Source organism: Lonchura striata, chromosome 2 (assembly GCF_050655825.1).
Source record: "Lonchura striata isolate lonStrDom1 chromosome 2, ASM5065582v1, whole genome shotgun sequence".
Taxonomy (NCBI): Eukaryota; Metazoa; Chordata; class Aves; order Passeriformes; family Estrildidae; genus Lonchura; species Lonchura striata.
The window spans coordinates 13374205-13386699 of NC_140704.1; the positions used below are offsets into that span (position 1 = coordinate 13374205).

The window sequence follows — 12495 nt, forward strand, 5'->3', positions numbered from 1 at the left end:
TGAGCCACCAGTGCCTTCATCCAAGGTACCTTGCTGCAAAGTGGCCTACGCTACTTTGCAGGTATGAAAGCACCTCATCAGCTACACCATGGAGTTAGCAAATTCTCATCATAGCTTACTGTGCACTAACTCCCACAGAGAAGCCTTGAAACCGTATGGATTACACCACTGCCTTCTATAGTGATCAGGCACAAGCCTGAAACTATTACTCATGTTGGATGTAACAATGAAAATTTATTCCCTTGGTGAGTATGAACCAGTCACCACAAGCAATTGTTGCAAGTCAAAGCCACAATTAGCCAAAACAGTCAAAAAATAAATAGCAACAAAAAGGGAGTTAGATGTATAAAATCTTAATTGTCAGGCAAATGTTTAATACAGCTGATTATATATACTGTATTTCATTTTTTAAAGCACTTCCCCAATTAACTCACCCCATAGAGAACCTGTGGAGCTCTGTTCCAGTGAAAACACAGCATTTAGGATACAACTCTGGAGGCAACTACCACATAAATCAAACTGCAGGATTAAAATAATAATGGTTTCATGCTGTAGGTGATTAAATGCACTTTAGTGCATCATGATTTGAAAGCTATGCAAACCAAAACACTTAGCAAAGTAAGAGTATTCACAATGGTGGGATAGCCTGTCCATTCCCTGTTGGATGAGAAGCCATTATCTGTGATTTATAATAAGCAAGCAATCTCACATAAACAAGGCTGTATGTGTGAATAGTGTGAAATTATTGTGTTTAATGCAGACATAAAATGAAAATAAAAAATAAGAAAAAACTTTGAAAAATCCTTACATAATTTTCCTCCCAGGGAGCAGAAAGGAGAATCACACATGACAGATGTTAGCCATGTCACTTAGAATACGCTCAGATCCACAATTACGGACATTGTATAAGAAACAGAATTAAACAGGAACAGCAGGAAAATTCTGATGATCTAGTAAATTGTTAAACTGCTTGAAATCCTGCTAACACTGCACTACACTTAAGTTCCACACCCTGCATTTATCACCAGCAAAATACATAAGGCACCTACAGGGGAACAACAGAATGATGGTGGACACTTCTAAGAGCAGCTGAAGTATTTGTTTAGTACCACATATTGAAATGTACAGGCAGCAAACAATTCTGATAAACTGTGTGCCAACCTACTATAGTGCTTAATTAAAAGTTAACACCTATTAACTGTGAAATTTTGAACATAGTTAAGTATTTAACAGTTTTAATCACAAACAATTATACCACATTCAAAGTTCTTCAAATCCTACAAAGACAGCTGGCACACAGACTTCAAATTCCATTTTAATGATCTTCATTTGCCTTAATTTTTTTCTTCTGTATTTGTATCCCTTATTCAATTCCCTATGAAGGTACAATCCCCTACTATCCAAAGGAAGAATGTCACTCACAGCTCAATCCCATTTGCTATTTCCAGTCTCCAGAAGAACATGTTAACATATATATATGCACCCTTCCCTTTTGTGCCTGCTGAAGCACTTCTTGTGCACATTTTTCCAAGCACCATGCTGACCTCCTTTCCCTATCTCCCCATATAACAAAAATTCAGTTAGCCTGGCCTCTCAGGTGAGTCATTGCAGGAAGTGAGATGCTTCTTTCTGTGCTTCTGGCTCACTCTGCCACAGCTCTCCCCAGAACACATGCCAGTGGGGAGTCAGGCAGAGCAGAAACCCATTCTGCCACAACCATTCTCTTTTGTAATCACAATCCCCATTTTAAACAAGGAGAAGCCAGTTATTGCACAAGGCAAAATGACTGTAAAGAGGCATTCCATCACTTGCCTTCAGTCAGTTTAAAAATGCTTTGCTGCTCACACAACTCAGTATGGTCTTCAGCAGGCCAGACCATCATGTTAGAATTAACCAGTGCTTTGCAGCATAAACTCCTAACTGCAACTCCAGGATTTTGGGTTTCAGGTATGGGGTTTTGATGATGTGAAGCCAAACAGATTTGGAGTCAGTTTAAACAATTAAACTTCTACTTTTTTTTTAAACTATATAAAACTTCAAAGTTGTAATGGAACTCTTCAAGTGGAGTCTGAGATGCTGCCAAATTGTCTCAGTTTTCCTCATTCTACAGCTGATGACCTATTCCTATTGCTGAAGAAACTTTCAACTGTTATTGCTGAGCTTTCACAATAGGAGGAAAATATCCTGAAACTAAAAGGGAGTGAGGAAATACACACAGAGGTATCTGTGTGTAAATACATGTATGTATGCATTTTTCATTGTGCTGTAATAAAAACTTTTGCTGTATCATTTCTATAGACTTCTTTTAATAATATCAGGATCTCAAGCAAAGTTCTTGAGGATGATAACTATAAGAACATCTTGCATTTTGGATGTTGGAATTACCAACCATTGTTGATAACTCATCTATTTTTGTTTTAATTGAAAAGACTAGCTAACATTAAAGAATAAAAGCAGCTTACTCCACTTCTATCTGCCTATATAAATACAATTTGAAAATCTTTTTTGTTTGAAGCCCACTGATACTGCAAAATTTAGCCAGTACATTGAATGTGTAAAGCTCGATTTAAGTTAGGAGAGGAGCACAGCTGGAATCCACTGACACAAAACACCATTGCCAGCACCTTGGAGGAGCAAACATTGCCTTCTTGTTACCATGAAGAAAAGGCAGTTCCACTGTTGAAATGCTGTTTGGAAACCCTGGGTTAATCACACCCACACACTAAATAGTGCATGGGTTTCCAGACACCCACAGCTCACTGGCCAAGCTCAGCAAATTAGGGAGAACTTGCATAAAGCACTCACAAAAGTTAAAAACATAACAGGCAATATTCTGTACCAGCTCCCCAAATCAGAAGAATTCCACACATATGATTCAGTACCTTGAAAATTCCCAAAAGAGATGGAAACATTTAGAAAAGCTAGGAAACAAATTAATATTTATTGTGACTTCAACTTTTCTACGGATTCATTGAATGCTCAAGTAATTAAGGGTTCATTCAGACTACTGACTAAGAAGAGCAGGACAATTTATATGCTTAGCATGGCATCCAGGCTTCACAGAACAAAGACAATTAGACACCACATAATAAACCAAGATGCCACATCCTGCCTTATTTTATTTGTTGCTCTTTGCTCACGTGTTGATCACAAGCAGGTCAAGCACAGCTCCTATGCCAGGAGAACGCTATAAGCAGTGAGGCTCAAAGAGCACAGGGCAAACTACTAGAAAGCCAAACATGGAACTGTCTGAATGTAACATTGCCAAATCACTCTAGCACCTGGTGATGGACTTGGCCATTTCCCACTGTAAAACCATGAGACATATGCTCACAGCCAGAGACAGATCCTGGATGAAACCTTGAGTCTTGATGCCACTTGACTCTCTGTATATTGTATAATGTGTATTTTAAACACCCACAAGTCTTATCTATAGAAATATTTTCACTCACAGTCAACAGGAAGGTTTACCAGCCCAGTATTATTCAAGTAATTGAGCAGTTATTTGCCCAAGTTAGGTGCTTTCAACACAGCTAGCTCAGCTCTCCTCTTCTACATCATCTGAAGAAGTCTTGGGGGTCCCCTAGATTCCACAGCAACCTGCCAGATCACACACAGCCCCACATGCCCTGAAAAATCCCTCTATATTCCTCTTAACAAGAACTTTATTACATTTTAGTTAGGCAACATGCTTGAACAGTGTGGTAACTCCTACAGCTCCAGCTCACTTGGTCCAACAAAGTACAGCCTAGCAAAATGCTTAGTGCTAGGAGCTGACCCACCAGAACATGATGGTTCTTGGCAACACACCAGAAGATAAAAGTTTGCAGAATCCTTTTATTTTTATACAAACAAAATAGCCTTTGTATTTTTTTCAATGCATCAAGGACAGCTGAACAGATCTTACACTCCCATTGATAACATTTCTATAACATTTCACTAAATTAATTGTTCTTACTCAAAAATATGTTCTTCATGTTATTTAAACTAGAATAAAGCTTCATAGACCAACTCTAGCACGTTGGTAGATAAATACTTTTATTAAATGCTTAAAATTAACTCCATATTGCAATAAACTAATTGCTTTTATTACAACTAAGAATAATCATCCACTCTGGCCAAAATTTTAGTTGTTGAACTTGGGTCTATTCTGTCCTTTCTTTCAACAAGCTGTAACAAGAAACAAGTAGCATCCATTTGGGATTAGACAGTTTCAAAACACAGCAAATTCACTATAAAACAGACATCAATCCTCATAATACAACAATGGAAATACTACCATATTCATTTGCCAGACTACCAAACCAGATTAGTATGGTAAATGGCATCCAAACCCAAATAATCAGGTATTGAAAGCAGGGCTGAATTCAGAAGGACAATCTCAAGGTCAAAGGAGGTACTCACATAATCAACTCTTCAACTGGGGTCTAAATGTATATCCCTCTTTGTTCTAGTCATGCTCAAAAATTAGCAAAAAATATATAGTAAGTGAAAACTACATTATTTTTCAAGTGATGTGTTTGACACTGCAATTTACTATGTAAATCAAAAGCAGCATTTATAGGCAGCAGAAAAGAGGACAAAGAATTCATGCTGAACAGTCAAAATTAAAATGCAGGAACTGCTTTGAAAGTCCTGCTAGAAAATAATGTGTTTTGTATCCATTATTCATTTATTTCTAAACCAGCATATCATACATGTCCAATAGGGAACAAATGAGCCACAGTAAATGGCTTCTATTCTACTAACTCTATCAGGAGGCTTGTTAAACAAATGTTAATTTTAGAGATCATTTTGTCTAGGTATAAAAAAAAAAACAACAAAAACAACTAAACTCCAGACAAACATGATTATATAAAATCCATAACAAGAGGAGAAGAAGACAGAATATTGAATATTTGGGTAGGATGGGAGTTACTTTGTTAAGAAAATCTAGTACTGAACTCATTTACAGTATCATCTATATCAGAGAAACCCTGGAATGTCTTTCAGCTAATATAAACTGACATTTTCTAAAAAAAAAAAATACTTTCTACACATTTTTCAAAAGCCTAATGTTAACAGTTAAAAAAATATTAAGAAACAGTTACACAAAAAAATTTGGATTTAGAGAAAATATTTTTTTAAATATAATTATATTAAGCTTCATCCATATTGGTACTACTGGTCTGACAAGACAATTAGCTAAAGGTGTGACTACGTAAAACTCTAACATGATGCCTCTAAATGCCTGTTTCTGGGGGAGAGGGGGCCATTACACATTAAAGGACTATCACATGATTATAACAAAGGGTTTAGAGATAACTACTGTAATAAATTCAGTAACCTACCATCTGTTTGTGATTTACTGAGAAATATCGTACTGGCCCGTGGATGATCTGATGGGTTGAATTCCATGTTCAAATCTGGAAAGAAAGAACAGCACAAAAACCATTTATGATTATTCAATGGCAGACACAGATTTTCTCATTCTTTTTAGTAACACCAAGTTTACATACTTAAGCAGCTATTGTAAAACAGAATCCATCTTGAGGCCCATTTTTTTATCCTTCTTTGCACAAGTGGTTCTTTTTGGCATACAAATAATTTGCATCAACACAACCTTGTGATTAGAGTTCAGTTCTAAGAGCTGCTTTTGGATTAAAACAGATAAAGCAGCTTGAGGAGCTGGTACACAAGAAGTCAGGAATTTCCCACTAACCATCCCTCTCTTCCCACATGCCCCAAAGCCACAGCTTGGCACAGGAACACAGCTTGTTATATGTAATAATTGAAGAATTGAGCATTACAAACAAATGCACAAATCTCTACATATAGACAGGTTTCCAAGATTAGACATGATTATAAAAAAAGTAGTTATTGCAACTGAATGTTAACAAGTAAAATCTAGGCCAGAGTGTTTTGTGTGGTCAAGATTAGAAAAACATGGCACATCCACATATTAACACTCCCTTTGCTGCAATAACTTTAAAACAAACAAACAAACAAACAACCAAAAAAAAAAAAACACACCAAAATTCCACAACTACAAATAAGAACCCAAAAAACCCCAACCAGTCCTAAAAGATACTCATCAGTTGCAAATTCAAATATATCATACATTATACAAACTCCTATGAATGATCTTTCTTATCAATGTTAAAATCCATTGATTTGGTTTGTTCCCAAATTCCACTCTATTACCAATTTGCTAAAGCTTACAGGCCTGTATCCACTGGAAAACATGCTCCTAAAATAGTACATAATTTTTTAGCATTCCCTTGCTTCCCAGTGTGGCTTTCTCAACCTTGGCTCTCTTACATCCTCTCTATCTCCAAATGCACATTCTCTTGCATTTTAAGCAGGCATTTATGTCAGACTACCTAGGAGCACTGATATTCTTCCGTGATTATCTCAGCATTTCTACAATTCTCTCATTTCCCTTTCATATCCTTATGAAAGCTCAGTAAAACTGGAAATTAAGCCCCAGGTCTTAGGAAAACAAAGTCATGTTGCCCCAGGGTCAAGTTCTTCTGTCTACAGCTTTCCCTGTAGCTTTTCCTTTCCCTGCTCTCCTTGCCCTTTTATTTAATAATTTACTAGGTCTTCCACTTCTCTGCATTTTTCTCCTCACCACATACATTTTTACAAATGTACCGTCTATTTGTATTTTTCCATTTTATGCTCTCTTGGTTTCCTTTTCACCTCCCTGCATTCTGTAGCCCGAGATGAGCAGCCTGAGATGCAGCTGGAAACCTGGGCACAATTTCTGCAAGAAAACTTGATCTTCTTCCTACAAGGAAGAACTGAGAAATGCAACTTCTCAGTTGCACATAGTCTTCTTATTACTATTATCATTATCATCAATGCCACAAAGGAAAGAGAATCTAGGGATTTCAAGGGAAAGCTATTTTGATTGTCCCAGAAATCACAGACAACTTTGGAGAAGATACTAAGAATGTCATCTTATGTTAGGACTTCTGACTTCAAGGGACTAAGAACTAGAATCTTTCCATGTTACTCTATGCATCTTATTTAGACATATAGAAGAAAAAACAATCACCCATTCACACAGACAATGCTGTATAGACTATTTTCCATTTCAGGATGGTTTTTCTGTTAAGCTGAATTCAAGATGTTTTTCCTTATATGAAGGGTAATCAGCACTCAAAAATGCAAAATATATTATCTTTTATCAACCTCTTCATCTTTGATCAGCACAATAAATCAGAAGAAAAAAAAAAGCCTTTTTTTTTTTAACACTACAGATGTTGTTTTCTGCAACCATTTCAAAGAACAGAAGTGCAAATTCAGTCAATAAAATAGGATCAGGAACACAAAACTGAATGCAGCTTGCAAAACACAGAAAAGCAGAAAAGCACTTCTTTCGTTCAAGCCTGGAAAATTATCTCCTTGAGCAAAAATAACAACCTGATCCAGGCTCACAGTTTGCTTGCAGGGCTGAAAAGAAAGAAAAAGCAATTGCCATATCTTACAGTCAAGTCGCATCTCCCAAAGATGCCTGTGCTACAAGGTGCTATTTTGCAGAAGCAGTAAACCAACAGAGGAGTTAAAAGTCTGCCTGAAAAGAGCATGAACGACCAAATAGCACTGTGTCTCAGAAAACTGTTATTCTTCTGGCAGGAGCTGAAAGAAGGCCAGCAAAACCCCATCTCAGCAGCTGCAGAGTACAGTCCAGGGATTTTTAATTATCTTGGCAGAGCCAATGGTCCACAGCCAGGGAGCAACTGTGGCTCCTTCCCACCACTGAGCCCTACAGAGCAGCACACATCCTCCTCTCTCCACATCCCTTCTCTCACATCCTCCCCAGCAACAGCAAGAACCAAACACATCCATCTGTCCTCCTCAAACTGCCTGCACAAAACTCTGAGGAGGAGAACATGGGCTGGGCAAAGGCAAAGCTTCTTTTACCCAGCACAGCGTGGCCAGAAGGGAAAGGATGCTGCTGAGAGGGGTTGGCTCCCCACACCCCTCTGATGAACAGCACAGGTCTGGCAGGCAGAAGCAAGCACTGTTTGGTGTGCATCTGCAATGGGCCTCTCCCAGCTCCTCCAGGGAAAAGGGTTAGGCAAATCCAAGCATCCCACTTGTGGCACCACATCACTCCAGACCACCACTGCTGGCACACTGGAGTATTAGAATGGATGAGTCACAACATGTAAGATTTCACTCTCTGGTGGTTCTTAGATGTCTTAATTAATTGTACAACTCTAAAACAAACGTCTTTTTGAATATGACAACAAATCCTGACAGATTTGTCACTACAAAACACATTACAGCAGAAAAATCAAATGATACACAAATACCTAAAGCTAGTAACTCATCACCAAAGGGCATTATCCATAAAAAAGTTAACTCCATCCTAAAGAAAATAGGGTATTCATACTGCTTTTGTGTTATAACTAGTGCTTTCAGTTATTTACTAATTCTTTCTTTAGTTATTTAGCTATTACTAGTTCTTTAGTATTTGAAAAGTACCATGAAGACCAGCCATAATAGGAAAGGTTTACCCATTTTGTTTTGAAACAAAGATAAGAAGAAATTTAAACTCACACAAGCAATAGCCTATCATTTAAGAGAGAGGAAAAGGAGAGACAGAATTTTAAGTCTCAAAACCTGTACAAAAATGCTCTTCCTTACTAACAGTCTGCTCTGCAACTCATCATAGCCTTCAAATGAAGGAATAACAGTGGGTACTTCTTCCAACAGTTATCCAGCACTTCAAAATAGAAAATCCATGGTCTTGTAGATAGTCCAAGTCTTTCACTGTAGCTTTCTTTTCTGTTAAACAGAATTGGAATGTTTTTCTATATATTTTCCAAGTTGTTCTGGGTTTTTTTTTTTTTGTTACTAAAGGACTGTTAAATTATGCAAAATATAACCCACATCCTGTAAACACCTCAACAGTCTGGTACTCCATGAAAGTTTCAGGGCTTTTGTCTTCTAAAGATTAAGAACCAAAGGTTTGTGTCTTTAAATACATGTTCAAAGGCACATATCTATATCTATAGATTGATTGATAGTTGCATATTTAAATGAAACCTAATTTTTGGTTAGCCAAGGCAAAGTCAGACTCATGCACACTTCAAATAAGAGATTGGATGTCTAATAGAATTCACACAATTTTGGAGGATTTGGACAAAAACAGTTACAAATGCAGGTAAATATACTTAATATACTCTTATTGCTTAGCAGCAGCCATATTAGTAGTTTTTAAAATGGCCATTTTGATTCATCACATCAAAATAAATTCATTCTGAGAAAAAAGAGTAGATTGTGCATATAACTTAATTTGGTACATAACTGTGCTGAAGTTAAAGACAACCACCAGAAGACCCCCAACAAGATTCACCCTGTACACTATAAGAAACTTAATTCCTAAAGCTACAGCAGCCACATTCAAATATGCCAATAAAAAGAAGAGAAGTGTAAAACAGTTTGGCTTCAGACTTGGGCTAAAGCCCAGGCAAGATTTTAGATCTCAAAACAAGATCTTAAAAAGCATTACTGAGATAAAAAAAAAAAACTGAACACAGCCTCAGTTTGCACTTTTTAAAGGGCAAAGAGTAAGAATAAAATTTAGATGAGGGCAGAGGTGAGCTACAAGAGTGACAGACTGCTGAAAATGCCTTCAATTGAGAGTCTTGATACCGTAGCTGAAGAAAAAGGAAAACTATGAGATGTCTGCTTTTCACATACAACTTGATAGCTACTGAAAGCTCTCTCCAACCTAGCACACAATATAACAAAAACAGTGGAATATGAAAGCAGAAAGAAAAATCTTAATTATGACCTTGGATGATAAAAGGAGGACAATTAGGTAGTGAAGCTCCACACCCAAGGAACATGCACTAAATTTATCTTGATGCTTTCCTTTTTGAGAAGTTTGCCTCAGCCAAACATCTTTGGGCTTTAGTCCAGCATGAGTATTTGGGCTCAATTTAAGAATAACTTATGCAAGTTACTTGTTTATGATTCATATGCAGGTCAGATCAGATGATCCCTTAGGCCTCAAGCCTAAGGTCTATAAAATCTTCAGAAATAGCAATACTTAAATTATTAAGCACAGAAGCTCAGCAAATCCCAGTGGCACATCTGTAAACTTTCTAAACCTGCACAAAGCTCTGCTGCAATTCTTCAGAAAGAGGTACATTTTCAAACTTGTGGTTAGACTATAATATGCAAGATAAAAACAGTAAAGGATGACACTAAATCATTTGTGGCAAAACTAACAAAAAACCCAACTGCTTGTTCAACTCATGAGTGTTATTGTGATAGGAGAGGGCATGACAAGAGAATTAAGGATGGGTGCTGTAGCAACTAACTTCTGAGCAATACGCATCAAAGCTTCTGCGTGATACAAACAGGAAAAACCAACACAGTCACTGCCTTTCTAACAGTGCACGTGGGCTGCAGCACAGGGAGCAGCTCCGAAAATGTGTTTATTCTGTTAGAAAAATAAGATGTTATTTCCTTCCTTTTGAACAATGAAAGTCAGGTAAGTTTGCACCACCAAAGCTCTGATGCTGATTTGATAACGGAATAAAGCCTAAGCTGAGTAAACCACTGGTTTTAGTCTTACTCAATACGGAAATAAGCTCGTGAAATTCTCTCCTTCCTTCCCTTTGCCCCTGCAACCAGAGGCTAGCACAGCCACCATTACCATTTAGGAAAGAGACAGTGCTCCATATTCATGACTTATTATATGCCTTATTTTTTTTAATTATTTAAAGGGACTTGAAGCAAAACAGACCTGTCCAGGACATGCTGCAGAGGAAGTTGAGCTGACCAGGCGCTACACAAATTACTTTACCTCTTTGCAATCTTTCCTCCACCCACAGCCTGACACTACAGTAACTGCCTGCGGTGGGTGGAAAACAACAAAAACACCACAAAGGTTCTTATTGAGTAATTACAAGAATGCAAGCCATGAGTAATATCTAAGCCCTACACTCTTCCAGGAAGGAAATGTGTCAGAACAGAAGAGAAACAATCACCACAGGAGAAAGGGAAAGGGAAGCACAAGTGACCTGAGCTAAGGGGACATGGAGATGTCAAAGGCAGAGCTCTCCATGTGCCCTGAGGTGGGTGGGAACCAGCATGGCCTCGACTCCCCAGCCCATGCCCCACCTCTGCACCAGCAGCACCTCAGAAGTAATTTGTCCAGCTGGCACAAAGAGTGAGGTTGGTGCTCCTGCTCTCACTATTCCAGCCCACAGGAATGAGCTGATGCCATCTGTGGGAAGAGAAACAGAAACGCTATTCTCCAGGCACAGACAGGGAGATAAGCTTCCCCAACACTGAACCTCGAAAAAAATGCTGAAATAAATTCCAAAAGTCTCATTACACCTTATGCCTTTCTGCTACTTTCTTACTCTGGTGGGCTGCTCTCCTGTATTAATAGCAATTAGCCATGAGTACAATAATGAAAATACTCCCTTAAACATTATTATGTTGCTAGCATTCCCTGAGGAGATGGTAAGCATTAAAAGGACACCTCAGCTAAGAGAATCTCCCTCATCTGTCTCTAGTCAAATGAAGCTAAAAACAAAGACTAAAATAGAACAGAGAGCAAAGAAACAAGATTGAAAAAGGCTATCTCTCACCATTATTATCCATATCCTTAGATGTTATTTTAAAGCACCATAATTTATGCAAAAGAGGTATGATACAACTTGACATTTGGAAAGCCCTATGACTAAATCTAGCAGTAAAGCTCCCATTTGAGATTTCTGTACATCAATGTCGCCAAAATGTGGGATGCACCAAACACTGGGACTAAAATAATTCACTGGGATAAATAAATAAAGCACTGGGGTTCTTTCTGTTCAGAGGTTTTCAAAACTTTCAAGCTAAAGCAAGACTGAATTGTATAGGCTGATTTCACTGGCTGGTAATAGTTACTGCATCTGCTTTTACACTAAAACTTCCAAGACGTGAGATCCCTTAGTAGAAGTTTCAGCTCGTGTCACTCAAGCACCACACAAGCACAGCATACAGATTCAGCAGTATCAGACCACAAGATCCAGCAGTAATTTCTGCAATACTTCAAGCCTAATCTGAGTAGCAACTAACCTACCACAAACAAAAATGCCTCTCAGCTGCATGCAGTATTCTTGCAAAAACTAATGTTTGTGATCATGTTCCAGTACATTTTAACACGGATTATTAGAAGAAAAGAAAGTTGGAAATTGGAAGGCTTTCAAGAGCCACTTAGCTGGAAGGGTAAACTCCTTCAGGTTTGGCTAGGTTGCTGGAAAAACTTGGATGTGATCTCTGCTACCCTGGAGCTATGGTATTCTCTGCCTACCATTCCAAGCAGACACCGGGCACGACATTTCTCAGCAAGTTCCAATTACATGGTGACTCTGTTCCAGGCTCTGCTCTGATCTCAGTTTTCGAGGGAGGCAGAGAGAGTTCATCAATAAAAGAAACCCTCTGTGGCAAATAATGCTCATTTCTGTACAGTTTTGCCTGACCAGTCAGCCAAGTGAC

The 12495-nt window shown here is 38.1% G+C and overlaps 1 protein-coding gene across 3 annotated transcripts in view; it reads right to left on the reverse strand.

The window, feature by feature from the left end:
* Positions 1–12495, reverse strand: part of CCNY (cyclin Y) — a 118652-nt gene that overhangs the window by 40877 nt on the left and 65280 nt on the right. For 2 of the 3 annotated variants that reach the window (XM_021542913.4, XM_085563924.1), the window contains exon 2: positions 5331–5405. In XM_021542913.4, coding sequence (XP_021398588.1) covers positions 5331–5405 — 75 coding nt within the window. The other variant, XM_021542914.3, reaches the window with a different exon arrangement.